The 27284-nt window shown below is 39.9% G+C and overlaps 1 protein-coding gene across 1 annotated transcript; it reads right to left on the reverse strand.

Moving 5' to 3' along the window:
• Positions 1 to 833: 833 nt before the first annotated feature.
• On the reverse strand, positions 834 to 26252 carry IL12B (interleukin 12B). The gene is made up of 9 exons (XM_065030028.1): positions 25666 to 26252; positions 13849 to 14025; positions 11312 to 11393; positions 8825 to 9106; positions 7609 to 7726; positions 6390 to 6583; positions 5445 to 5590; positions 3929 to 4050; positions 834 to 2785 (listed from the first exon to the last, which is right to left on the reverse strand). The coding sequence occupies exons 3-9, from the start codon at positions 11391 to 11393 to the stop codon at positions 2782 to 2784; spliced, it is 948 nt and encodes a 315-aa protein (XP_064886100.1). The 5' UTR covers positions 13849 to 14025; positions 25666 to 26252; the 3' UTR covers positions 834 to 2781.
• Between the last annotated feature and the right edge of the window lie 1032 nt (positions 26253 to 27284).

Below are 27284 nucleotides of genomic sequence, written 5' to 3' on the forward strand. Positions count from 1 at the left end.
ATACAATGGGAGCCTCAGGAATAAACTTCAATCTACCATTATTTTTTTCAGAAGCTTTGATTTTGCAATCAAAAGTTTTTAGAAGGGCAATTTTGTACATTGTGCAGCCTGGTTGAGTCTATACATTGTGACATAAGAAGGTTTCCAGATTATTTGCAGTGCAACTAGGAGAGGAATTAAGAAAGTGAAGTATAAGGATTAGTTGGCATGTCGATTATTTTCTTGGCTGGACAAAGTATGTCAGGAAATAGTCTCCAGTGTATGGAGCTGCTCTGGTGAATATTTGTGCTGTAATATTAACACCTTTTGGTAAAATCTAGAGAGTTCCTCAAATGGGGGACTGGCAATTTCTAGAATAGATACTCAGGGGCACTGGATCCATGTAAGGCCCAGGAAATGGATAATCAAAGACTGAATCCAACTTTAGGTCATGGAGAGCAACCATCTTACAATTACTTGTAAGTAATTGTAACTTGTTTTCTACAGAAAAAAGGACAGTTCCAAACTGTGCTTTGTTAGTTTTCTGAAGAATCTTATATTATTACTTTCATCATTACCATCTCCTAATTACCTTGTGATCTATGCCAGAAAAGGATCCTGTAGGCAGGTCTGACCTTATGGGATCACGGCACAGAAAGGCATATTGCTCTAAAGATAGTAGATCAATATAATCTTTGTCATTATATTTGTAAATTTAGCCTCAGTATTTCTAAGAGTGGAAACTTGGCTGAATCAAAGTCAATGAGAAGTTTCAATGAGTGTTTTCAATGGTGCCAGGGTTTCAACCCAGATATCTGAAGAACAGGAAGGTCCTACTAATTCTGAGTATGGTATCAGCAGCATTAGAGAGAAGCCTCAAAGACCTCAGGATCTATGTCAGCCTGGTTTCAGTTGCAAACCTCCTGACCACAGACCCCAGTGAACTTCAATGTACTCTTAGACTGAAAAAGAAACAACCAGTTCACAGCCTGCAGAAGAGGACTTAGAAGAAACTGCTGACTAAGAGACATCACTTTTCTGTGTGGTTCTGTGCAGTTTTGCAGGCCATGAATTTGGTAGCATTATTTAATAATGTTACTTCTCTCTACAGACATTGCCTTAGAAGTAATGTATAATGTTCTTATAGGAAAGTGAAGAGTGATATTAACCATTCTTCTTAAAAGACCACAAGTAAAGCAAATTTTCTTGTTTTCAGATGTGTTTTATTATTAGCTCCTTTATAAAATAAGCACAATACATTACATTTATAGCAGAAATAAGATGCGTCCACTTAATATTAATAAATAGTAACAGCACTTCTAGCTAGATTTTTGAGAGTTTTCTGAAATATCAGATACTTCAATGTTTAAATATCTTAAATTACCACCCATTTCTAGGGCTGGGGAAAAAGGAAGCATGGTCACAATGGTAGTCTTTAATTTCAGTGAACTTCTATCAGGAATTAGGGCCTAAATCCTCAAAGATGTTTTAATGGATTTTGCCCTCCTGAAAGTCAGGACTTAGGTGGTTTGAGAAAAATGTACAGGCTTCAACACATGCTTCTGCTTCTTTCCAGACCTGGGGACTTACACTGTAAGCACTCTAGAACTAGGACTAGTTTTGTTTCCTAAGGTTCTGTGACAACATCTAGCACTTCTTGCAGTACTAGGAAAACACTTTCAAAATGAACTATAAAAATCTGTATTATAAAACTCTAATTAGATGCTTAACATCCACTTATAAAACCAGTCACCAATCGCTCTCTGAAATGTCAGATTCACTGCAGTTAAACTTCTAAATAGTTTAAGCTGCCTTGGTTTCACTTGCAGATCCCTGAGAGCTTGTGCCCTGTGGTTCTGCCTGCGGCATAGCAGGTCCAAATCAATTTTATTGTCAGAAAACTCCACTGCAAGAGCTGCACTGAGCACGCTGAATAAAAGGCCTCTGATAATCACAGGCATGAAAGAAAGGGAGTTTTGTGGAGCAGGTGCTGTCTGCAGTTCCTGGCTCCCATGTCCTTTCATGTTCGTGAGAGGTGGCAACAGGACCTTGTCAACCACAGCATCTCAAACTGCCTCCACGCCAGTGCTGCCACTGCAGCCTGGGTCCAGGTGCAGGTGTGGGGCTTAGAGAGCAACTCATCTCTGGTGCAACAGCTGTTTGCAGTGTTCCCTGGCCAGGCATCACCACGTGTGAGCACAGACAGCTGACATCTCTAGGACTCTGGGCTTGCAATTCCTTCTTTTACTAAAAACATCTGTCATCAGAGAGGAACTGAGAGGTGCGTAGCTGCCTCATGCAGCCAAGGCTTTCTGTGTTGATAGATTGCAACAAAATAAATACAAATAAATAATTAAATAATCAAATAAATAAACAATTAAATAAGGGAATACTAAACCAGTTCTTTCAATAAGTTACTTTCCAAATAAATTACAACATGAAACAGCAACTGCCATCATCTGACATTGCAATTCATATCAAGTAAATAATAAATAAATAAATAAATAGATAGATAGATAGACGCACTCCAAGAATAAGCAGAACCTACAATAACAGCTGACAGCATTGTATCAAAATACATGTTAATATAACATGGTGTATGCTAAAGGCATCACTCAAATCTGGGGAACTTAAAAGAGCTGCCAAAATCAGGACTATTAATCTCTTACAAAAAAGATATTTTATGGCTTCTTAAGAATCTCAAATGCAGTTTTTTCTTCTAACTGTGGTTATGTTTTTGTGGTAATTCACTCTTTGCTTTCTTTAGGAGCCTTGTGCTGTTCTCCTAGAATCTCTTACTGGTTATCTGTAAAATAAGAGAAAGGAAATTTACATAAGAATTATCTTTGTTTTCCTCAGACCTGGATTTTCAGTCCATTTCTCAATAAAGCTTTGCTGGTCTGAGCCATCTAGTGAAACACGAGCACTCCATTTCTCTACAGGACTCAGGCCTAGGGAATGCAAAGCTCAGGAGTTCCTGTGTCTTGACGGGTGTGAGGGATTCAATTTCAGCTAATAAGAGTCAAGTACCCATCCAGCTATGGCCCTTTGGGAAATTCCTTTCAGTTCTCACTCGAATCTATAAATGGCCCTGTAGCAGTGAAGTCTGGATCCACAGAACAGTGTGATCTCATTTCAAGTGTTTCAACAGAGCTACAAGTTCACAACTTTTCAACTGGTGTGACTCAGGAAACCTGGAGGTCAGAGAGGTTTGCATCTACATGTGATTGGAAAAATAAACCACCCCAAAATTATGAAAGAGAGGAAGAAGATTAAATAATCTGCATAATTATTTTTGGTGTAATCTAAAGGAGGCTATTTCCATATTTAGAAATATGTTCTGACCTGGAAAGCTGGGCTGAGAGTATAGAGCTGTCAGAGAACACTAATCACTTCACAGAATAAGAAAATATCCATTCTTAGCACTAGCAGAAGCTGCTACTAACTTTTCTTTCTAATAGCAAATATCTCCTCTTTCTCTCTCTCATTCCATTCATCATTTTACTGGTGATACTTGGCTGTGTACAGATTGTCTGCTGTATTTGGATGCTCCACATACATTCATAAGCTATCAACGGACAGAAGGGGTTACACTAGCAATGGCAAAATGCTCCTGTATTTGTTGAAGAATATTTTATAATTGCTTAGTTATGTAGAACCCTACCCATGTCTCTGAACCTACATCCATTGTTTTCACTCTGATTTAAATGGGTTCTAATTGTTTCCTCATTATTTTTTTTAACAAGAATAATCATTTAGATGGCCCAATACATTTACATGTTTATCCTCTTACAGATATTTCATGAAAAAATATTCAGGAGACAAAAATGGTTATGAGGAAATGTGAAATAAATGCATATTTAAGAAGCAGAAGAAGTGCACAGAGTCCTTACTCTTCTGGGTAAGGAATTGTCCCTGCTCCTCTGGTAGAAGGTTCTTTAAGTCTTACCTGCAAACTGAAGACCACTCACTCCAGGATGAGTTGTAATAGCGATCCCTGGCCTGCACAGAGATCTTGGTTTTTGGCCCAGCTATTGGAATCTGAAATGACTGCTCATCAGCCTCATAGACCTATGGACAGGGCACAGCTCCGTCAGCAGGTTGTAAAGGTCAAGCAGAACATACAATAACATGCCAGATGCATCGCAACAATAACATGTGACTCAAAAAACCCCATTGATACTCTAGTGTTTCAAAGGGACCAATCTTCACCCACAGATACCAAAGTCGTGATGACTTGTGAGAACTTGAGCCTCAGTAGAAACAAACTAAAAACCCCACTTTCCACTGAAATTAGTGTTGTAAAGTGATCCAAACCCCAAACTGAAACAGCCATTAAAACAAAGGGTTTATTTGTTTATCTGGGTTTTTCTCTTTTTTCGTTCTTCTCCTAGAGCAGGAACCCTAAAACACAGAAGTTGCTGCTTTTCAGTATCGTTGAAATTTCCACTGAGAACCTGTGGCTGCTACAAGAAGCGTTGCGCAGCTGGCCAGTTTCTCCACTGAAGGGACTGTACAAGACAACCCTACTCAAATCAAGGACTCAGCACTAGGGGAATGGCCCCATCTGCTGGTACAGGCTTGCTTATTTTTTTCACATTAAAAAGACATCGGCTAGTGTGTTCGGTTTAATCTGTCGACAAACTGGAATGATCATTACATTTGTTTCCTTGTCTGATTGCTGGACCAAGGAAGAGCAGCACTGCAGTCAAGGACCTGCACTGTGGACAACTGGTTTGTGTATTTATTTCCACTTCCACTGCTGATTTCTTTGCCAACCTGGGCAAATCGCCATACTGCTGCTGTGTACCTTTTGTGTATCCATGAGCACTAGTACAGCAAGCTAAACCATTTTGTGATTTAAAGCTAATACAGAGCAGCAATGTTTAATTAACAATTAACTAATAAGTGGAAAGTAAGTGGCAAAGACTGTAGCTTTTGCCAGTCTCCACAGAAATGCTGCCAAATGAGTCATGGATTCCTTATTTTCCAATTCAGCTCTAAAGAAAGTCTGAGCTACCCAGGTACAAGCAACATACAAGGAAATCAATGCAACAGATTCTATACTCCTTGATTTGGAAATTGGGATTTTCCTGCATTAGGACCCACACAGCCTACTAATGAATTAGTAAATACGTTTCTCACACTGGCACAGCTATGCAATGCTGGGCATGACTTTATCTCCCCAGTTACATCAAGGTTATATCCACCACAGAGTGTGTCATCTGGATCTTACTGCTCCTGGAACTGGAGAGGATGACATTTTCTGCCAAAATAAACCCTTTTCACATTTAAGTCTCGGCATATATATATATATATATATATATATATATATATATATATTTTATATATATATATATATATATATATATATGTAATTCTAGTCCACAGTTCTTGCATACTAAGCTAATATTATTTATACTGTCTGTTCAAGCAAGAAAATCATGTTTCAAATGTACCTCTACCTGGATTGTATGTTCCTCTGTACTTTCAGCTTTGACCCTGAAAGTCAAAGGGAAGTAGGACTTTGGTGTGCTCCATGTTCTGGGATACGTCCAGGTCACTGTTCCGTTTGTGGCCACATACTGACATTGGGGTGGGTCTGGTTTTACTGCAGGAGAAAATACAGAAGGAGTTCAGGTTAGCAGCCTGATATCAGAGGTTGGTGTACTGCTGCTGATAGTTTTATAGGGGTCAGCTTTGGGAGCCTCCATGAGATTAAGAGAGGAGTAGGCACAATATCTAGGAACTGCCTTGTGTGCTTCTTATGGAAAATTAATCACAGTCCCAGGTCTCTCTGGGTAAGATCCTTTTTTCTTTTTTCCTGGAGGGCTGCAGAGGGCTCTGTTAGACACAGAGGAATAACTTCAACCCCTGCTAACTGTTAAGGCATTTAGCAAAACATCTGTTTCTTTAGGATGTTGCTTCATTTTCCTGTGCCCTGTGGCACCATGGTCACAACTGGTTTTCTTACTTCCCGCCAGTTCCTATTAAACTGCCCTGGATGCCCATAAGTAAGAATGGATATGGAGGGAAACATGCACAGCACCAACCATTCTCAGAGTAAATCTACAGTTCTCAGAGAAGAACCAGTTGGGTTATTGGTTATTGCCTGAATTCTCTCACATACCCCTTCCAAAACATGTCCATGTGATAGCAGGGAGGGCTACAGGAACTTCTGTGAGATGTTGGGTGAGGGGGTTGGAGGTCACAAGCTAGGGACATGTTGCTTCTTCACTTCCTCATCCTCTCCTGGACTGCTGCTATGATTTGTTTTCCCCTGTTCCTGTAACTGGGGGCTTGATAGAGATTTACAGTAGAATAGAGCAGGGATTCCCAAGCCACTGTTAGTTCCACTGTCAGCAGCAAGAATAGAGCTAAGAATTAATCATGATTCCTGATCTACTCACTGATATCTCTGATGAAGAAGCTGCTGGTGTAGTTCTCATATTCCACCTCATCAATGACCTCCAGGAACATCTCAATCGGCTGGTGCTCTTCAGCAAATGGACAGTAGTTTTCTTTCTGGCACTCAGCTGTGTATTCAGTCACTGATTCATCAGTGTGAGCTACAGGGCTGCTGCAGATTACATCTCCCTGAGAGCTGAATACAGAACAAAGTGATGGAAATGCTGGTTTGTTCCGAGAATTTGTTAAAACAATAACATGTAGTTGGTAAGGTAATGTTTTACTGTTGCCTGTATCATTTTATGGCTACAGTTCAACAGATGCAGAAACAGTTCAGTGGGAGTTCTTACATTTCTAGTGCTGTATTACATATCAATGTAAAATCGCAAAAGCCCCCCCTTCCTTAGCAGAAGGAATTAGTGTTTAAACCGAAACAATCTCTTTTATTATCATGCCACTGTCCCATGACAAGCTCTGGTATCTTACTTTGTTCCTTAGTCCTTTCCAAAACCTTGATAGAAGAAATAAGGAAATGTTAAAATGTATCCATTGAGAAAAAAATAACAAAAGCCATCTATAAAGTACTACCTGAATCTGGTTCTATTTTTGCATTCAGCAAAATAAAACTCTTTGCCATTGTTTCTTCTTTAACAAACTGAAGTGACCTTCGCTTAAGCAGTCCATGTTTTGGAGAAAGCCCCAAGAGCGGTGGGAGGTAGGAAATCCCCACGAGGTTCCCCTCACATATTTCCCTCACAGGTTTCTGCAGTGTTCCTCAACAGAGACTTGTCAGTGGACATGTGGCTTTTGCCGTGGGTGCAGCCTCCCACTCCTGTGATTCCACTGGATCTGTTGCCAAGGGACTCAGTGCGGTGATTGTTTCTGCTTTTGGCCCAACTTCCCCTCTCTCCCCTGCACAAACTGTTTTTGCTATTGCTTAAATTATTCTGTGGCTGCACTGCAGCAGCTCTAACAGGCCAGTGGGGGACTGGTCCATTTGCAAGTCTTTATTAGTTTCTGAGCAATTTCCACACCCTTACTAGTTAAGTTAGTCTCGGTCATGGCTTCAAACATTTGGCAGATGTTCAGGCTCTGGAAGTGGGATTCATCAGACAGTGGGATGTCCTCAATAGCCTAAAATCCAAGGTTTTCTACACTGAGTAACATAAAGGGCTGTTCTGGCCTTACTCTGGGGTTGTTAAGGAAAGTACAAGCTTTTACCCTTTTAGACTTCTGATTGTGAACTTCACATTTGGACTCTCATTTTCTGTCATCCATGAACATTTGAAAATTCCAGAGTAGTTCTTTGCCTCACATTTTAAAAATGTCCTGTTTGGCTCTAGATGGCAAAAGAAAGAAAACATGGTTTATTTACACTTTTTGCCAATGTGTTGAAAGCAGAGAGAAAACAGTAATTCAAGAGACTTCAGCAGGTGGGTACACAGACAGACAGAGCCTCATACTGCCCCTTGGGCAGCCACCTGTAGTTAAGAAGCCATATAAGCATCATTAGTGGCTGAAGGCTGGTTTACACGGCACCACATTAACCACATCTACGTGGCCATTGAGAGGAGCTAGAACATACCTGAGCTGCTGCAGGCAGCAATGCAGAACAACCCATTGTTCCTTTCACAAAGAAACATTGCAGCTATTCAGTTGGCAAACCTCTGCATTTGTTACCGCAGGCGGTGGATAATTTGATGGAGAATGTTTCCAGTGCGAGAAGTGAATGAGGCCTCAGCGTAGGTGCGTATTTCATTTCTGCTGCCCAGCACTGTAGACTCCCAACAACTCTATATTGTACCCTGGATGTAGCTGACCGGCAGACCAGCCCACTGCATCTGACATGTGGCTCCAGGAGCCAGGCAAAAAGCCTTGGAAAGTAATAAGTTCCTGTCACTACAACAAGGGACTGCAATATGAGACATAGATGAGGGAGGTTCATGCAGAAAATGCAAAACATCACAGGTTTGTCCCAGTGGGTTAATCATGAATGGAGAAGCCCAAATGACAGCACTTAAAATCTAGGTCAGTCCCTGGTTCTGTCAAATTGTGTAGTCCTGGTTTTGTAGACCCTCTCCTGAATGCTGGGTCTGTGAGATGGAGGCAAAGCAAGTAAATTGCTCTCTCATCAGAAAAGCAGTGATGTATTATTGATTGAATCCTGTATTTAATCATTCCTACCATCAATCTCTCCTATAGGTCTATAGAGTCCTAAATTAATGCCCTGGTAACCAATGCTGCTCATCAGTTGCACCATATATACACACACCCACAAAAGTAGTAATTTGCCTCTCATTGTCAGTAAAGCATTTGAGGTGGACCCATTTTAAAGGGGATATTTCTCATGCATATCTCCAGAGAGCTCCCTCTGGTCCTCACAAAGCTTCAATGCACAAAGCTGAGCAAGATACAGCACATCATATTATGACCATACCTTCAAAGCTTCTCAGCATTGACCTTATCATTTGCCCATTAGAGTCTACTTTAGTTATGAGGAAGAACTCATAGCTGATGATTTCATGGGTATCAGCTCTCAGACAGGTGTAGTTGCCAGCATCTGGGAATTCTTTCACTTCGGCAATTAAAGTCTTTCCAGTTCCCTTCAGTTCTGTGCCCTTCTTCCAGTAAACTGGCAGTGCTTCATCAGGTGTGTTACAGGTGAGCTTCACTCTTGTAGCTGGTGTCACATCGGTCCATTCTGATTCTATGACATACACTGAACATGGCAGAGAAAGACATGTTAGCAGCTACTCATACTTTACAGTGCGAAGACTGAACCAAGCCCTTTTTTTCAGCTCTACTCTCCAGAAAAACTGCTAACCACTCTCTGGCTTTCTTGCCCAAGGCCTCACCATCACCTGGAAATCTTTACAAGAAGAGGTTCGACTTCGAATTTTACAGCGTATCTAGAACCTGCTGATCAATAGGGATGACATTTTAATGGAGGAAGTGATTTTTTTTCCATGTTCCTAGGGAATCTTACAGTGGTTCATAACTGTGGGAAGTAGGCAGGTATCTTTGTTTTAAAGGTGAGGATTCCAGGACACACTGAGCACAATTATTCCTCCTGCATGTGGGCTATGGCCTTTGCTCCCAGAAAGGCAGGTAAAATCATGGAATCATGGAATCATTTCGGCTGGAAGAGACCCTCAGGATCATCAAGTCCAACCATAACCTATCTCTAGTATTAAACCATGTCCCAAAGAACCTCGTCTAAATGCCTTTTAAACCCCTCCAGGGATGGTGACTCCACCACTGTCCTGAGCAGCCTGTTCCAATGCCTGACAACCCTTTCCATGAAGATTTTTTTCCTAATATCCATTCTGAACCTCCCTGGTGCAACTTGAGGCCATTTCCCCTTGTCCTATCACTCCGTACTCTGGTGTTTCCTATGGTGCAAAGCTGCAATGCTTTGCCCTCTTCAACGTTAAAGGTCCAGGAGTTAGCAACGGGAAGGAGGGGAGCTCTGAGAAAGTGGTTTGTATTTGCCTGTAGCTGATGTTGTTTTCCATTTTCTGCAGGGAAATCTGTACTCCTATCGCCCTCGTCCTAGTGGAGCAAACACTAGGAGGTGGAGGATCTCTGAGCTACAGCAGAGGTAAGTGGAATGCAGCAGGGAGATGTGGTCTTCTAAATGCCATCTTGTAACTCTGAAATGCCCTGCTGGCCTTTTCAAATTAGAAGACACACCACATCACAAAATAACTGGGAACAATTCAACTAAAGAAACATTATTTTCTCTTGTCTCTTTGCTGTGGCTGGCTGAAGAATTTCACCTACACTTCTGTGTGGCAACAGTTCTCCAATTTAACTGTCATTGCTCAGATATGCTGCTGCTGTCACAGGCTCCTCAGTCATGTTCGATTCCCTTAGAGACTTTCCTACAGGCAAGAAGTGGCAAAAATTTGTTTCTTAGTGTGTCAACACCACAGCAAGTGCTCAGCTCAGGAAATCAGAGTTCCAGTGAGCTCCAAGACCTTTTCACCAGAGCGTTTCACTACCAGAACAAGAGCTTTAAGACTTTACCACAAAGAAGAAACTAAGAAATATATATCAAAAGCTGAATCCAAAATGGCAGAAAATATGCAGTTCTAGGAAGCGTGGAAGTTTACCAAACTGCTCATGGATATTGGAAACACAGGCAAGGTAAATCTTACAGACTTCAAATACAGAGATTATTCTTGGTACTGACAAACATACTTGCAGTTTTCAGCACCATGGTATATCTCAGGGAACACACAGGACAAACCATTTTTTAATGTAAAAATATGGGAAACAGTAATTGAATTACTTTTTACAAATAAAACACTATCAGGTTGAGAATGCTTTTCTTCTCATGTTGACTAAGGTCCTTCTTTTTAGATAATTGCATTGATGACAGCCTGGATTATAGAGCTACACTGGGTGAATAAGAACAGCAAATTTGATTATATTAATTTAGCCCAGTTTCTGGTAAGTTATTTAAAAGATTTGTTTGTTTATTACTGACTTTGTATTTTTTTGCATTTATTTACCAGAAAAGCTGGGAAAACTAATTGCTAGGTTTTACTGTGAAATATTCTGTTTGACAATTAATTCTTCACTTGTTCATTTGTGGACTGTTATCTAAGTCACAAGATACTGTTTCTGCTTCCAGACTGCATGACTGAAACTTTTGAAACAAGAGAAGAAGGAATAGGAAATAAGACAGTTTATAATGCAAATATTTAGAATGGCTGTTGTATGATGTTTTAGGACTTCTAACTATTTCTTCCATTAATACCAATTAGTTGGCTAGTTATTCACAAGAAAGTAGGAAGAACCTTGGCCTAAGGTACTATAGTCAACAAATTCCTTGCTTGTGGACACAAGTGTAATTCTGAAATAAATACCCTTGTGTCCTACAGTCAGCTGTAGGTCTCAGTAAGTGAAGGCTGCTTACCATTTTCCCTCAGTTTCCACTGTGCTTCCAGAAGGGCAGCAAAGGAAAATAATGAAAGTAAGGCAAATAGGATATGAGACATCTGTAAGGAAAAAAATACATTACTGAAGTACATTGAGTATTTTCGAGTGTGTACTGAAATCGAGCTCAACACTAGACAGGACAATAAGAAGACAGAGTCAGTTCCAGTGAGCTAAGAAACATTGTCCCATTCTAAGAACTCTTAGACTACACAAAAATTGAATATCAGATTTGTACTGGAGCTCAAGCCAAGATTTTGATCCACTTGTTATTCACACTACAAACCAGTTCAGAGAAGAAATCACAGAACTTAGAGGAATATTGTTGTGTGCATAGGTCTTATAAGATCAGGAGCACAGAAGTGTTCCCAAGTCCCTCAGTTAAATATTCCTCATGCAAGAAAGGTCCTGCTGATGTCAATGAGGTTGGTTCAATGAACAAGGCATTGGGCTTAAGGATCAAGGGATATTAAGTTCCAGTAATACAAAGCTTATAAGTATATTCCTTGGTTTAAGTGTGTCAGTAGTCCTGTTAGAACAAAGGATTGCAAATAAAATTAAGGACCTGCTGAAGTGTAGTCTTCACCATCCCTGAGAACAAGTGACAGCAGTGTCAATAATGGAGTGTCGAGCTGGCATCAATACTGACACTTGCCTGACTGGTACTAGTTCTAGTATCCACCTGAGGTTGACCGGGCTAATTAACTTTGCAAGCAATTTCAGTCAAAATTCCTACTGGATTCAGTGCCACAGCTGTATTTGCAGAAATGGCTGGATATGCATGTCATTGTTGTGTTCATTTGAGACATATACTTATATCTCACTTGAGAATATATCATTATATAGCCATATATACAATATATACATGTATATCTGTCCTGAATTCAAATTACAGCTAGAGCAAAAATGAAATGCAAAATGTATTTGCCAAATATTGTAGTAACCACTAGGCACATAAAAATTTTAATGACAGTTATTTAGATACACTTTCAGTCCTTTTTCAGCTGGAGAGTAAAACAAATTAATAGGAATATGACTTAGAAAAAGAGACTGATGAATATATCTTTCAAAGTCTATTCTGACTACAGTGAGAGTCTGAATGCACATGAAAAACACAAAATTAAGTGTTGTGTTTTTGTGTTTGTTGTTTGTTTTGTTTGTTTTTCCTTCTCAAACCAGTCTTTTTCAGTGAAAGGATGGTAGTCCTCCTGATTTCTTCTCATGTGATATGAAACATTTTCCTGTGGGTTCATGGAGGAAGAGTATGTCTGTATTTCTACGTGTGCCAAATCGGTTACTCACTGGCAGCGCGTGTTATTATTAGCAGTCCTTAATCTTGATCAGAAGCCAGCTGTCTCTGAACCAATGCCAAGAAAACGTGCTGTCTGATTTTGTACACCACACAGCACAGCTGTTAATGGGACCAGAAGCTACAAGTACAGTAACAGAGAGAGTACACAGGAGAGGAACCAGCTCACGTTGCATCTGTACTCAGAGAGGCAGGAGCCTCAGTGAAAAGCCAGATTCCACCAGGCAGCCTATCAGCAGCATATTGCTTCACTAAAAGGCAAACATTCTTAGCTCCTTATGATTTCCTACTGCAGGCAGGATTATCTGTAATTTGTGAAAGAAAATTAATTTTCCAACTTTTTGAAAGATACAACTTTCATTATAACAAGGCATTCACTACGATGCCTCATAAAATCAATATCTGAAATATCAAATAAAACTTGGAGAAGGACAAGGGTCTAAAACACGCCTTCTTTTCCATATCAGCCTTTCATCAAAACTAAAACCTTGAAAACAGAAAAATTTCTCCTGGTTTTAGGGAGAAGTTTTACAATTCATGTTTTTGATGAAAATGTTAACAACTTTCACGGAAAACTATTCCATTTTGAGACGGGGGGAGAACACTCCCTCTTCCCCATCTCAAAATGGTACCAAAAACCTAATCAGAAACAAACTCAGTTTCTGAACATCACTAATCAGTCCAGTTGCCCAAGCATTCACAGAGAAGGCGAGTGTACCCACGGCATACGCTGTCTGTGACCCAGAGCAGGAGCTGCTCTAGACCAGCACAGACCCCTTCAGTGAGAGTCACAGGATAACTTACGTCGGAAAGGACCCATGGGCAATGTCCGGACCAGCCCCAGCTCGAGTCAGGGCCAAGTCAATCATAATACATTTTTTTTTTTAAATCAGAGAACAGTCTGAGCATAGATACATATTTGCCAATGCACACACCCCAGCAACATGAACACTGGTAAGATACAAAAGATTTATCTTTATAACATTAGCTAGTCTATTTGCTAGATAACAATTCTATGAGCTATATAATATATACACTGTGCTTAACTTCAGGCACATAGGGATATAAATACCCTTCTGATTAAAATCTCACAACAACTATTTAAATACACTTTTAAATAAATAATGTTAAGTTTTAGATAGTTTCACCTGAAGCAGCTGGTGCCAGACTTGTGCCACCCCAGTGTTAGAGAAGAAGGGAATTCTCACCTTTTCCTGTGCTGGCTGTCAACTGAAGTTGCCAGGCAGGTTGGGTTTGTGATCTGAAGGAAGCTGGCTCCCTTATAAATACTTGTAAACTCTGAAAGGAAAGGGATGCTCCGTTTCACCGCAATACCACAGAATTGCAACACGTGGCTTGAGTTCCTTTTTTACATAGTGGCAGAGCTAAAGCAGAAAAAAAAATGTTTGGGACTCTCAGGTAAACTTTAATGAGGAAATGAGATTATGAGATTGTTACAATGACCTTTATCATATGCCCGAGGCATTTCCTTTCCTGCCTGATTTTCTTTCTCATAATGCCCATTCATCATCTGAGGAAGAGTAAATACAGGCTAAATAAACTTCCAAAACTGTCTGATGGGAAATACATTATGAAGACAGAAAGAGAAAGTTAGATTAACTAAATCTGTTTCTATAAGGTAAGCACGAAAGAGGTAATTACATGAAATAAAATCACAGCTACCACATCAATCAGAAGTACAGCTAAGAGAAAATTAATTTTTAATTGTTGTTTTAGAATTGTATTTATTCTAAAAATAAAGACTTAGGTCAACAACAGCAAAAAAATCATTAGTTCTAGCTTAGAGAAAAAAATCCTGAGATTGTAACATTATTTTATGTTGCAGTTTTAAAAATAACTTATTGCTTTTTCTTTATGAACTGATGTCCCTTTTAGACATGTACTCAAGTATAAGAAAAACCCCATTCACAGCTTATACTTTGAAAATGAGGAAAAAGTTTCTATTGGTTTTTCAATTATTTGTGAAATAGAAAACAATTCGTCAGGCAAACCAAAACAGTAGTTCTTCTAACCCTGTTCCAAACCTCAATAAGATGACTGAAAAGTTACAAGCAAGAAGAAAAATATTGCTTATAAAGCAAAAATAAAAAAAAAAAAAAAGAAGTTTTAAATTGAACCAGATATGCTCTAGGAATTCATAAAGAGACACAACTCTACACACTGCTTTCTAGTGACAGGAGGATTCCCACAGCCTGGAGATCATGGCTGTAATGTAATCCAGCAATGAAAAGACCGTGCCTGTCCCTTCTGCTGTAGTCAGTAGTCTTTTAGAAGTCCTTCACACATATAAAACAACACAAGAATTTGCAGTATGCTACATATTTGGTGCCCACAAATACGGCAAGGACATAAAATGAAAGGAGGAACAACCCAAATTAGCAGCGAGACAAACTTACTATGAACCCCAGCAGTTCCCAGTGAATGGGGTTCCTGTTTATTGTCACACATACGGGAGGCACAACAGCAGAGAGGGTGGCATGCTCATTTGAAGGAGGGTAGTTTGAGGGCTCTGGGTTAACCATGCTGAAAGCTTTACTCAAATGTATTACAGCATTACCAGTGGAATCTTTTTCTCTCCTAGCCACCCTCTTCAAAGAAACACTGCTAAAGGGGGATCACATACACCTGTGGCAGGGGAGGTTTAACTCCCTCGCGTCTGACAAAACACAAAACTAGAGCATCTCAGTCTCAGACAGGCCTAACTTGTGTACCCAACCTGTCGGTCAGATGTCAGGTCCAGGCTCCCATGTGCCAGAGCTCAGAGCCAGAGCTGGGCAGGAGCAGAGCGCCAGGGCTGCGGCTGCGAGTGCGGCTTCCGAAGAGGGTTTGATACAGCAGGTCTGACAGAGGAAAAGCTGCTTCCTTCCCATACTCTGTACTGAATCTGGATCAAAGTGGCTTATTGATTTATTCATGATGCAGAACTGACCAGCAACCAGTGAACCGTTACTTAATACCTATACTGTTAATGAATATCTATACTTCTCTACCCTCCATTTGTCCCCAAAAGCTCTAATCTCCCCCTCCCACACATACATATGGTGGTACACACACACATTGAGGACGTCTGGGTTACAAGCACACATACCCTCTTTGCATCTGGCTGATGCCTGTCTTCCCCTCTTACATGATCATTCAGGACAAATGTCTTTTCAGGCAGTTTTGGGTCCTTCATTCGCACACACTGTTTATATTCCCACTCCTATTTTCAGCTGTTGTTATCCAGGTCGTTTTGCCCAAGGTGGTCCATGCCAACACTGACACTTCTGCTGCTGTTTCCCCGTTCAGAAAGAGAAAATAGCAGTCTGAGAAAGCAGGTTGAGAAGGATGTGGCGGAAGCAGGTGGGGCACAGGCAACTGAAAGGTATTCAGCTGTTACAGGTGAGAAAATTGTCTCCTTCTGATTCTGGTCCCTGACTACCTTTGGAATGCATGTCAGATGGAGGCTGGGCTGTGCACCATATTCCCATTCATCTGCGTCTCCTCCCAGGGGACACCTTGCAATGAGAGCATCGAGGAAGCCGCAGTGAACACCGACACACCTCTCCCTTTGCAGTCCCAGCCTGTTCTAGTTGCAGCCTCTGGGAAGCACTTAGGGCAGCTCCCCTTTCTTAAACAGGGAAGAGCTCAGGCTGAATCAAGGTTGGGCAACACCTTGTTCCCATTTAAAACAATTTCCAGTTTCCAAAATTCACTTTTTTATGATAACACACAAGTTTAACAGAAAGCCAGTAAGGAAAACTTAAGAGCTGCATTCAGTCACTGAGCAGATAAATAAGGGCACAAGTAACTTTACATACACGTTGCCTACTTCTTTCTCAACCCATCTTAGCTTGCCTGTTTGCTTATGTCAAATATTTATTATGGCTTTTCTTTTTTGACTGTAATGTCACTAATACATAGCTTAAACATCTGCCCAACTTGACAGTAGTCTTTAAATGCCTGCTCAGTTCTGAAACATAAATAGCTAATGATTAATATAAATAAATACACATGTTCAGAGTGTATGCTTGCACACACATGCACAAAGCCTACGTAATTGCCTTAGCTCATTTCTTGTTACAGGGCAAACAGAGAAATACAGGATCCAAGCTTTACATCAAGGGCCCTAGATGCCAGACACAGAACACAGACACATCTCTGTGGAACTTCCATGGTGGGATAGTTTGCTATGATCCATCACAGGAATTTTTATATATTAAAACATAGAGATTGTGAAAATATCTTTTGATGACAGTCTGATTTTCCATTATGAGCTCATACATTCTTAAGGGGAAATTTGGAGGAGAGCAGCTTCTCTCCCATTGTTTTATCCTACTTCCCCTATGACAGTGAAAGAGAATGGTGGAAACTGTATGTCCATGTTTTGCTTTTCTCTAATGCAATGGAAACACTACTTTTTGGCAGAAATGGCCCGTTTCAAAATGCTTTTCCATTCTTTTGAAGGACAGATGATTTTTGCTTTGTGGAATGACATAGTTTTTACACCACAATCCAGGAAAAAATACTGCGTAACATTAGTAAAAGGAAGATTTATATAAACTCTATAATTAGCATGATTTGTCTATATGGAATTTCCGTCAGCATCTGGCTAGTTTTGCATGGATGTTGATTTGGAGATTAATGCCAAAGATCAAGTTTTATTACTGTTATTATTAATGTAGTAGCAGTGAGTAGGGAATTCTGTTCTTTATATATCATTTACTAAACTGTGATTTATGTGACTTCATCCAGAAATATGGTACAATATTGACATATCAATGATCTTGCCTAAAAAAATCAAGTTGCGAGCACTATGTGGAATCATTGAACCAAGATCAAACCTTGGAGAAATGCAAAACAACAGAGGGGAAAACTACATCCCACTTTTATTTAAAGTATATAAAGCTTAGATTTTTTTTTTATTATAATATATTATAATTTTTTATTATAATATATATAATATATATATATATTATAATAAAAAAAAAATCTAAGCTTTATACAACAGTGATTCATTTGCATTGTTACACAACTAGAGCAGCCACCCAAGACAAGGAACTTGGGTATCTCTCCTTAGATGCAGAGGACAACAATTTCACTTCATTTGTGCTCCAAGCTGGTAGGCCATCTACTACCTCCAGGGCAGAATTTGCACAACAGATTATTGTGACTTGACCTAATTAATTGGCCATTATCATGCTAATGTGGCTAATCAACTTTCAGATTAGAGCTCTCTTGTTCAGTGTGGGGCTGAATGGGAATACAAAACACACGTAGACACAGAGCACAAGCTGGTGCTAAATAAGAGAAATGGAAAGAAGGGGTTGTCATCTCTTAGTCCTACTCCCTTCTCCTCCTGGAAACATCTGCTCAGTCAACTTATAACTCACGTCACACTGGGTGTCTCCACATTACAAATGCAGCCTGCACTTAGAGACAATCTTAGAAGTAAAAAAAGAATGTGAGGACCGAGACAGTACTGTCCTGCATAAAGCTAAAAAATAGCAAAAAGTGGTATGACGTTTCAAAAGGGTTTTAAGAACCAAGTAACATTTTCTACAGTAAACTACTTCAGAGAGTAAATGGGATTTGGGTACCTAAGTCTATGATACACTTTTGCAAATCTTTATAGTAATTCCAAAAATATGGGGCAGTAATACAAAAGAATCACATATGTCTGGTACTCACTGCAGAACTATAGAGATACCGGTACTCTTTAACACAGGAAAGCACAAAAGTTCCTCCCACAGAGCACACATATGAAGACGGTTCATTGCATTTTTCAGATACAGTGCAATGTGATGCTTCCTACTGCATCAGTCTGCCCTTTCCATCATAGATCTGTTCTTTACATCTGACAGATCTGATGTGCTACACTCAGCTGCAGGACCTAGATGGAAGTTGCTCTCTTTACGTCAAGTTCACTCATTTCTTGAGTGTAATGTTGCAACTATTTGAAATCCACTGTCACCATTGCTTAGGCTGGGATATAGTGCTGGGGTGGGGGAAATAACATATCAAACTGAAAGCAAAGGGAAAAACCCTGTAGTAACTTACTGACTTAAATTCAAGCAGCATTTTCTTGTTTGTCAGGCAACTTGTATACAAAGGAGGCTGGACACTTGATATCTTTGCAATTCTAAAATTGCATAGAGCAGTTCTTCAGGTATTCACAACACATTAGCAACAAGCAAGAGTAAAACCCTTGGGCAACAAATTCAGTAGCTGAGTATTCTGTGCAGAGAACCTCAGGATGTATTTGTGATCTCTATGACAGTAATGGAAATTTCAGCTGATTTAAGACATGACAGGGAAGGTACACAGGCAGTTAGGTAGATATGTAGGTAGATGGATTGGTCACAGTTTTCAGAGCCAGTGATTATTAGCGATGGTTGTGTTATGGGGTCAGATAGTCTTTTAAAACCCAGAATCTCACACTGTTGGACTGGGATGAACAACTCTACAGAAAACAACAGTAGCTTTTCTACATAAACCTGAAGGTGACAAAGGAGGCCACAACCAATGTAGTCCTTTGGAGTACCTTAAGCCATAAGAACAACCCTGGAAAAGTCTGTATTTTCTTTACCAAAAGCCAGTTAATACATAAGACCTCTCTGTTGGTGTTAGGATCAGGCAATGTAGGAAAATCATTCCAATGCAGACAATTACTAGAGAGCATCTATTGTACAGTCTGGAAAAGGCTTTGATGCTCTCATACTGCTCTTCAGTTGTTCCTTGGCCACAGCTGAAGAAAGAACAATGCAGGAGAAAGATAAAATGGAGAAATACAGCATGACATTGAAGGGAAGAAAAACCACCTACACTAACATTCAGTTAGAGAAGAGGTTACTGAGAAATTACTTTCAGGTTTTGGATTTGTATTAATAATCGAAAATTCATCAAATACCTTTCTCAGACATTAATTGATTTTCTCATATGAAATACATATATTTGATTAGATATCATTACAAAATATATTTGTTGATAGGTGGGAATTAACTGTGTGATACATGTCAGTTTTGTACAGCAAGTGACACGCTTTTAGCGCACACATTTAAGACACAGTGTTCAGTGCATGACTTTAAGTAAAAGAAGTGGAGTGGAAAAGAATTGCAAAGGTCAAGCGTGCCACAGAGAGACAGAAACTGTACACAAAGTACTCTTGCAAATGTATTGCTGTGTGTGGCTCATAGGTATATGAATCTATCTTTAGGGAAAAAGCAATAAATAAAAGCAAAAGGACTCTTCTATAACATATATAGCCATGATTTCCAATCATACAGGATGCCATTTATACAGAAGATCCCATCATGTAGCTTGTGTTATTCCTTCAGCTTTGCATCTTTTGCAGTTCTTTTATATTTCAGGAGTCATTATGTTGTAATTTTTGTACAAATATGTGGAATACTCTATTTTTAACCACTCACCTATCAACTTATCACTTAATAGCACAGTATTTGAAGGACAGTTTACTTAATTTTTTTATTATTGTGTTTCAGCGACAATAAGAATTCATTTTGGCACTTGAATTTGCAGTCTCAGAGTTGCCTTTGATGTCTCAGAGATGGAACAAATAATAAGCTGTTGGCAACATGAGACATTGTTCTCTTTTAATGCAGCATGAGCTTGTTGCATCCCTACAGCCACATGCAATGTCAAGGACCTTATGGGGAACAGGCGGCTCATGAACCAGAGATGAAGACCTGCTGCTTTTGCACTGGCTAATGCAGCCCATGCTGAGTGATCTGCAGCTTTAGTGAAAAGAAGAGCTGGGGAAAAAAAAGGTGCTGTTCATTTCCTGCCACTTTTGGGGAAAGGGAAAATTTTCAAAGGCACTGAAATGCATTTTGAACCACTCCAGCCTTTTGGGAGTATATTGCAAAAACTCACATAAGTTTCCAGCTTTATCTGGGACCCTCATGGCTATTCTTTTCTAGTTGCACCGGAGCTGAGCTCAGGAAATATAAAGTAGCATCTGGAGTGTTGGGAGGGTGATGGTGGTTAAAATTTTTCAGCTTCTTAATAGTAAGAAATCTGCATGTAAAGGTAACGCTTCTTTAGGGGAAAACAAGGGAGGAAAACAAGTCTTTCTCCAGAAATGGCTCAAGACTTCTGAATGAAATGTTACAGGAAGTCAGAGAACATCATTGCTTTCTGCTCCAAATGCACCTTTTTTTTAAATTTATTTTTTTTTCTCCACCTGCAACCTGCAATGTGTCTATAAAAAACAAACAAACCCTCTTCTTGCCCTTCTAATCTACACACCCTTCCTCCTCTGGGGAAAACAAACAATCTGTGCTACATACATGCACATTGCTCGGGTTACCAGGCTCTTATCACAGCATTAATGAGAGGTGAGTAGAGGAGTTATTCTTGTCAGTAGTTCCATTGACTAAGCCTATATTTACACAGTATTTCACAAGCAGATTTGAATTTTCTTGAGACAGCATGTAGTTCAGGTTTGGCACAGTGCCGGCTCCTGCCATGCAGCTTCTGCTGGAGCAAAGCAAGCTGCCGGCTGCATGTGAAACACTGGATCGACAGGATTTCAGTCGTACTCTTAGTGCATGTAAGTCATCATGAAACATTATCTTTATGAAAAATACTTCTTCTACCTGCTTTTATTGCTATTTTGAAGGGGAACATGGACAGAAATTAAAGTACTCAGAGATATACCTGGAAGAAAAGGGAAGTCCTGACAACTTGCTATTTTGCTATGTAGTTATTAATGTGTATATATTTACTTCATGCTTAAGTCTAGAGACTCAAACTGAGAATGGGACCTCATCTTATGAGGGATACCCGGAGTTCTTATTAAGACTGAGTGCCCAGTCATGATCTAGGCAGCTTGTTGCATCATTTTATACCTGTCAAATAATTCCAGGTTCCTGGAGGTGGTGAAAAGACATTTTAAATTATGTAATAAGAGCTTTACCACCACTTATGACTGTTAATGAATGAGGTCATACAAGGCCTGTTTGGAAAGCAAGGATGTTTCACAAACGAACCACTGAAGCATCCCTCAACTACTGAAAGCCAAAGGAAATTTCTGAAATGACCCCAGTGGTTGCTTTGTGATACGACATTTGCTTCTGTAACTTCTGTGAATGTTAGCTTGGCTGAAATCGTGTTGTAATAAGTGGGAATACAGTATTACCAACCCTACGTGCTGAAAATTCAGGAGCTCTGACATGTGATGGTTTCTAGCAACCACAGTAGAACGGGGAAAGGCAAGGAACTGTGACCTGGCAAGTCCTCCCTACTGTTATGTACCAGATAATGTTTGGAATGAATGTGCCCAGGAGGGGCTCCAAGGAGGGGCTCCAGCCCTGCCTGCCTTCCACAGCACCCAGATATTATCTACCCCAGGGAGTTATTTTTTAAACAGTATCTTCTGTCTTCTGCTCATATTGTATTTAGGATTCAGGGTGGAGCCAAGTTACACTGGTCAGCTGTTCTTTGCAACCACTATAGTTAGATGCTGATTTTAGTAAAAAACGTAAGCTGAGAATTCAACCTTGTGTTAGCATGTAAAACTAAGCCTTAACTGCCATGTTCAGAAAATATGAATCCCTGTAAAATTGTGAGAGTTATTAATACTATAATTAGATAAATAACAAGGTTGCTTTGTACTAGTCTAGGACTAATTAAACTATGTCGTTCAAAACTTTACACAGTTTTTACGTTAATAAACTGCAAAAGGTAATATAACTTGTGAGCAGTTCCTGGAACTTTGCAAGACATTTAAAAAAAAGCTAAAAGAAGAGCCTTCTTTTTTTTTGGTTTTGTATTCTACTCCTGATAGAAGACAAATTTGGATTAATGAGAATTTATACAGAGTTTGTACAGTGGAAAAAGGTGTGTTCCATGTTTAAAAAGAAAACAGTACAGGCTTAATCCTTCTCCCTCTAATCTATTGGGTGTTGCAGCATGGATGTCAGTGAAAACAGCCTTTGTGCCAGTGTTCACAAAAAAAGCTTCTTGAGTGCTAAAACTACAACGTTTGGCCAAGATAACTTGTTTCATACCTCCCTGAACTGAGCAAGGTGCCTGCAGCGAGGCTGTGGCTGAAACACCCTGGAACCGCTGGGCTCGAGGACAGGAAAAGCTTCCACTGTTTTTATTATAAATGGATCCTGGTCAGACATGAAGCGTCCTACCTGCCTTCTCAGAGAGTGGATCAGGAGACCTAGGTCTGTCCTCTGGCTTTTTTAGGGAATGAATGAACATTAGGCTTTTTTTAATATATTCTTTGCAACAGAGGTTTGCAAACTGGCCTGCAGCCTGTTCTAAGATGGGTATAAATGAGTTTTTAAAAGAGTAAGATCACCACAGTGGTCTAAAATTCTCAACAGACATTTGAAATTCCACTGGAAAATTTGAAGAAACATGAAACTCAGGTTTTCAATACCCACTTGAGTCATATATCATGGAGTTTCAAGGACAGAAAACTAATATACTCTGTTTTCTCTAGGTAGGTAGTTTCAGAGAGTTCCTCATGCAGCAAAGCACTATGGAGGCCAGCAACCCAGGACTTTAAGTTGGAAGTGTGCAATAGAATTCACATTCCTTAACTTTGTTCATTAAAGAGGTGTTCAGAGTAGACCTGAACTCTAAAAGGGAGAGTACAGATATTGCAATAATTTCTTGATGTGTTTCTTTGTAAATTAAACGAATAGAAGCACAAAAATTTATTTTTACAGTATCACTTCTCTCAGTGCAGAAACAAACTTTCTGTAGTGCTGCATTCTGCTGTAACCTTGTATTACATTTTTCTACTTTTAAAAATTATCATCCCTGAAAAATTCATAGAATCATAGAATTGTTTTGGTTGGAAAAGACCTTTACGATCACTGAGTCAAACCATTAACCTCGCACTGGCAAGTCCACCTCTAAACCACGTCCCTAAGAACCTTATCCACACATCTTTTAAACACCTCCAGGGATGGTGACTCATTTGTCCTTTATTACAGAGTCGTTAATTGTAGCCATAAAACAAGAGAACTGTATATATGTATTTTTTTCTCTGCTCAACAGTATCAGCTTTCCTCATCAATTTTTAAACTGCTGAACAGTTCTTATTGTTACAATATTTATTATATTAATCAGTTAACTGAATTTATCTTGTTTTTATTTGAAATGGAGAAATCTTTTTAAAAGTTCTTTTACCACTAATCTGATGTCTCTGCAGCCAAAAGTAATTAAAGAGGCACTGGAAAGAGACATATGTCTTTTTTTAAACTATATTTTGTCTGTCTCATTCCCAGCTGCACTGATACACAGACTGTTACAAGATTAACGGGAATTAGATTGCTTCAGACTTAACCACAGCAACCCCACTTCTCACCACCACACATTTCTGAATGAAATTGTTGCAGAAGGCTTCTTGTTCAAGATATAGGTTGTGGGTGTTGATATGTCAGAATAGAATAATACTGACAACCTGAAGCTGCACCTCTGTGTATTCTCTGCCCTGAGCTTTCCCAGCGTTTGCCTCCTCACTTCCTACCCAGACATACGATATTTCTGTTCATACCAGCTGAAGGGCAGTTTCGGACTGGGTACAAGCGGCTCGGTTGCTGGTTGTAGACCACTGCTCTGCCTCTTTTCCCTCTTACGTGCACTGTGGCCTGTGGCTTTCATTTCATGTCGTGCCCCAAAGATTCACCGCCTCATTTGCACACCGGTTACACGAACTGCAGAGGGCGGCCACACAGACAATCTGTGGTCACGAGGACGCAGCGCCAGCAGCTGTCTGAGCCCACACGGACACACACGGAGTCTCCATCTGTGACTCAGTTTCAGATCCTCTAGAAGTGACTGTTTTGCTGGTAGATTTTATTCTATCGTGCAACATTTTTATAACTAGTTCATGGTTTAACAGTTCTGATCTTCCCTTAGGTTTCTAATTAAGAAAAAAAAGAAGTAAAATAGGAAGTAAAGAATAAGAATGTATGGCCCAGACCAGGCCAAAGGCCAGTTGAGCTCAATATCCCATCTCAAACAGTAGGAGGACACACAGGGAGCACTTTCAGATTAGTTAGGACCAAGCACACACTTGTACCTAAAGAGACATTTTCTTTCATTTTCAGCTGCTGAATGATCCATATGCTGGCCAGAATACTACTCAACAGTGTTACATAAATAGATGCTGGAATGATAGAAATGTGACTGGAAATAAAGAAACAAAATGATACATTTTTTTTTAATGTATTGTTTCTAAAAATTCTGAGAAATCCCAAGATGAATTTCTGGTTTTAACCTTGAAAGCTTTGAACATCTACATAACCCCTATGGCAGGGAAAAAACAAGAGGACAGTTACAGTACAGTATCCTGTGTCTTTGTGACTAGGTATGACACAAGAGACATCAAAGAACATTGCAACGCCTCTCAAGACTTAACAAGCGATTGGACTAACAGACATTGTCACATACTCCAGTGCTGTTGTTATTGCTATTGTTCTGCTGTTTCTTAAATAAGCTACTTTTAGGGGATAAAACATCAAGTAACCAGCTAAGAAGTAAACACTCAACCAGGTTGTATGGCCCCTGTGTTCAGATACCAGGAAGAGAGTAGGAGGGTGAAGATGTTAAGATCAAGCTGCTTCATCCAAGGAGCAGGTCTCTACTGTCTGAGCTGCACAGATGCAAATGGGGAGAAGAGAGGGGGATCACTGTCCTGTCCTTCAGTTCTTACTGACTGCTCACAGCATCATTGGACTGGGGCACAGAGGAAGCAAAACAGGAAAGGAGGTGACAGCTTACATTTCTCTTTGAGCAAGGCAAAAGCAGACACACAGCTTTTCATGTCATTCTGGGGTGTCTTTTGAGATTTTGGGTGTGAACCTACTTACTGTTCCTTATTCAAGGGAGGTTACTGGTTGGCCAATAGCTGTCATTCAGCAAACAATTTAGGTGTCAAAGTGAGGAGAAAGCCTTGCATGAGGGAACTTCCACTAAGTACTTTCCCAAAAGAATGATGAAACTGCTTGCATGGTGTGAGCACATTTGTTTCTGCTTACCATCACGCCATGGAGTATGAGGATATGTCTGGAGTTGCTCATATTTGGAATTGTGCTCTTCTTGCTCCTCCCTTGGCTCTGACATCATCCTGAGTAAATGCACCACAACAGGTCTGCAGAAGAAGCATCTGTCACACAGATGAAATTGTTGACCAATATCAGTAAATTCCTGGACTTGAGCAGGAATGAGATATCTTCCTAATTTGTCTGAGTAGACCTAGGGAAAAAAAGACAAGGGAATGCTTCACATTTAAAATGTTTGCGGACTTGTTCTTTGTGTAGTTTGGGGCTTTTTTTGTTCAAAAATTTAACCCAGTGCCTTTTTTTTGTTGACCCTATACACAGGGCTCTTCAGAGTTGACTGCTTTTTGCACATTCGAGAGCTCATTAGATGCTGTGCCAGGAGAGTTTCTACTGGGTTCTGCGCTCATTATGGGCAGAAAGTACGAAGGTAATGAAACCAAGGCCTTCCAGTTTACACAGAAAAGAGGATGCTATTCTGTTAAGTAAATAAATAAGCCCTGCAGCTATCACATAGTGACTGTTGACTCTCCTCTGTCGCTTCCTAAGTCTACTCTTTCCTGAAGCTTAACCGTGTTTTGGGGTGGGCATTCCTCACTCTGTCTTGCTGGAGAATGAATGAACAGGACGGAAATCAAACTCAGCCTCCGGCCCCACGGTGCAGAGATGCAGAGCATAAAGATTCATGGGCCCCCAAATTCCATTTGACTTTGTAAGTTATTACAGCCAAAAATGAAAACTCCATTTTTAAATTGGCTTTTTCTGTTGCTTCTTACTATAAGAAAAATCCCCTTGGACACTCCTCAGAGTACTCAAAACAAAAATTCAATTCCTTTGTGCGAAGCTAAATGAAGTTACACAATAGGTGTTGACATAGTGATCGCACCATGATGTTTCTTGGTACCTCCACCAAACCTTTCCCCGACACTAGAAAGTCAATCAAACGTGGGTTTCAGCCACAAATGACATTGCTTCCTTTCCGTGGTAATAGCTACTGCAAGCAACACCATATGAAAATCGTACACCTCATATTCACTGTTTATTTCTCTGACTACTGTTGACTGAGCAAAGAGGTTGCTTGTATTTGTGACTTTCCACAATGTAAATTCCTCTAATATTGTGAGGCAAAGCTGAACTATCTTCCAACTAGTTATGGAATTTCTAAGGCAAGTGAGAAACAGCAGGAAAAAGCCCTGCATTGCGGAACCTCATCTGGAAGCACGTCTGACTACCTCAGAAGTTAAACATCAGTATTCCTATGCAATGCTTGTTTGCATATGTAATAATAATATCAGTTTTAGATGTTCTGTTTCAATCCCCTCCACCTATAATTAACATCTGAGAGTAAGAACCACTTCAGAAAGCTTTGATCTGACAATCATAACAATAAATCCCTTTGCCAAAGGAACCCGTTGTTTGCTCAAAGCAAACAAGATGTCACTCATATTCAAAGAGTTCAGCAGAAAACCACTTTTATCACATAATGCAGTCCAGTATAGGTAGCTTAATGTTGTAGATAGATTGGATGGAGGAGAAATTTTGCAGTAAAACCATATATATCAAATGGTAACCTTCATATTGGAACTGCTACCTTATGC

The sequence above is a fragment of the Columba livia genome, chromosome 14 (genome assembly GCF_036013475.1).
Source record: "Columba livia isolate bColLiv1 breed racing homer chromosome 14, bColLiv1.pat.W.v2, whole genome shotgun sequence".
NCBI classification, from domain to species: Eukaryota; Metazoa; Chordata; class Aves; order Columbiformes; family Columbidae; genus Columba; species Columba livia.

Coding starts and splice junctions, on each gene's coding strand:
- IL12B (XM_065030028.1), bottom strand. CDS start 11,393: ATGTCTCATATCCTATTTGCCTTACTTTCATTATTTTCCTTTGCTGCC. Junction 9,107..11,311: donor GTGGAAACTGAGGGAAAATG/GTAAGCAGCCTT, acceptor TGCCATGTTCAG/TGTATGTCATAGAATCAGAA. Junction 5,591..6,389: donor CTTCTTCATCAGAGATATCA/GTGAGTAGATCA, acceptor TTTCTCCTGCAG/TAAAACCAGACCCACCCCAA.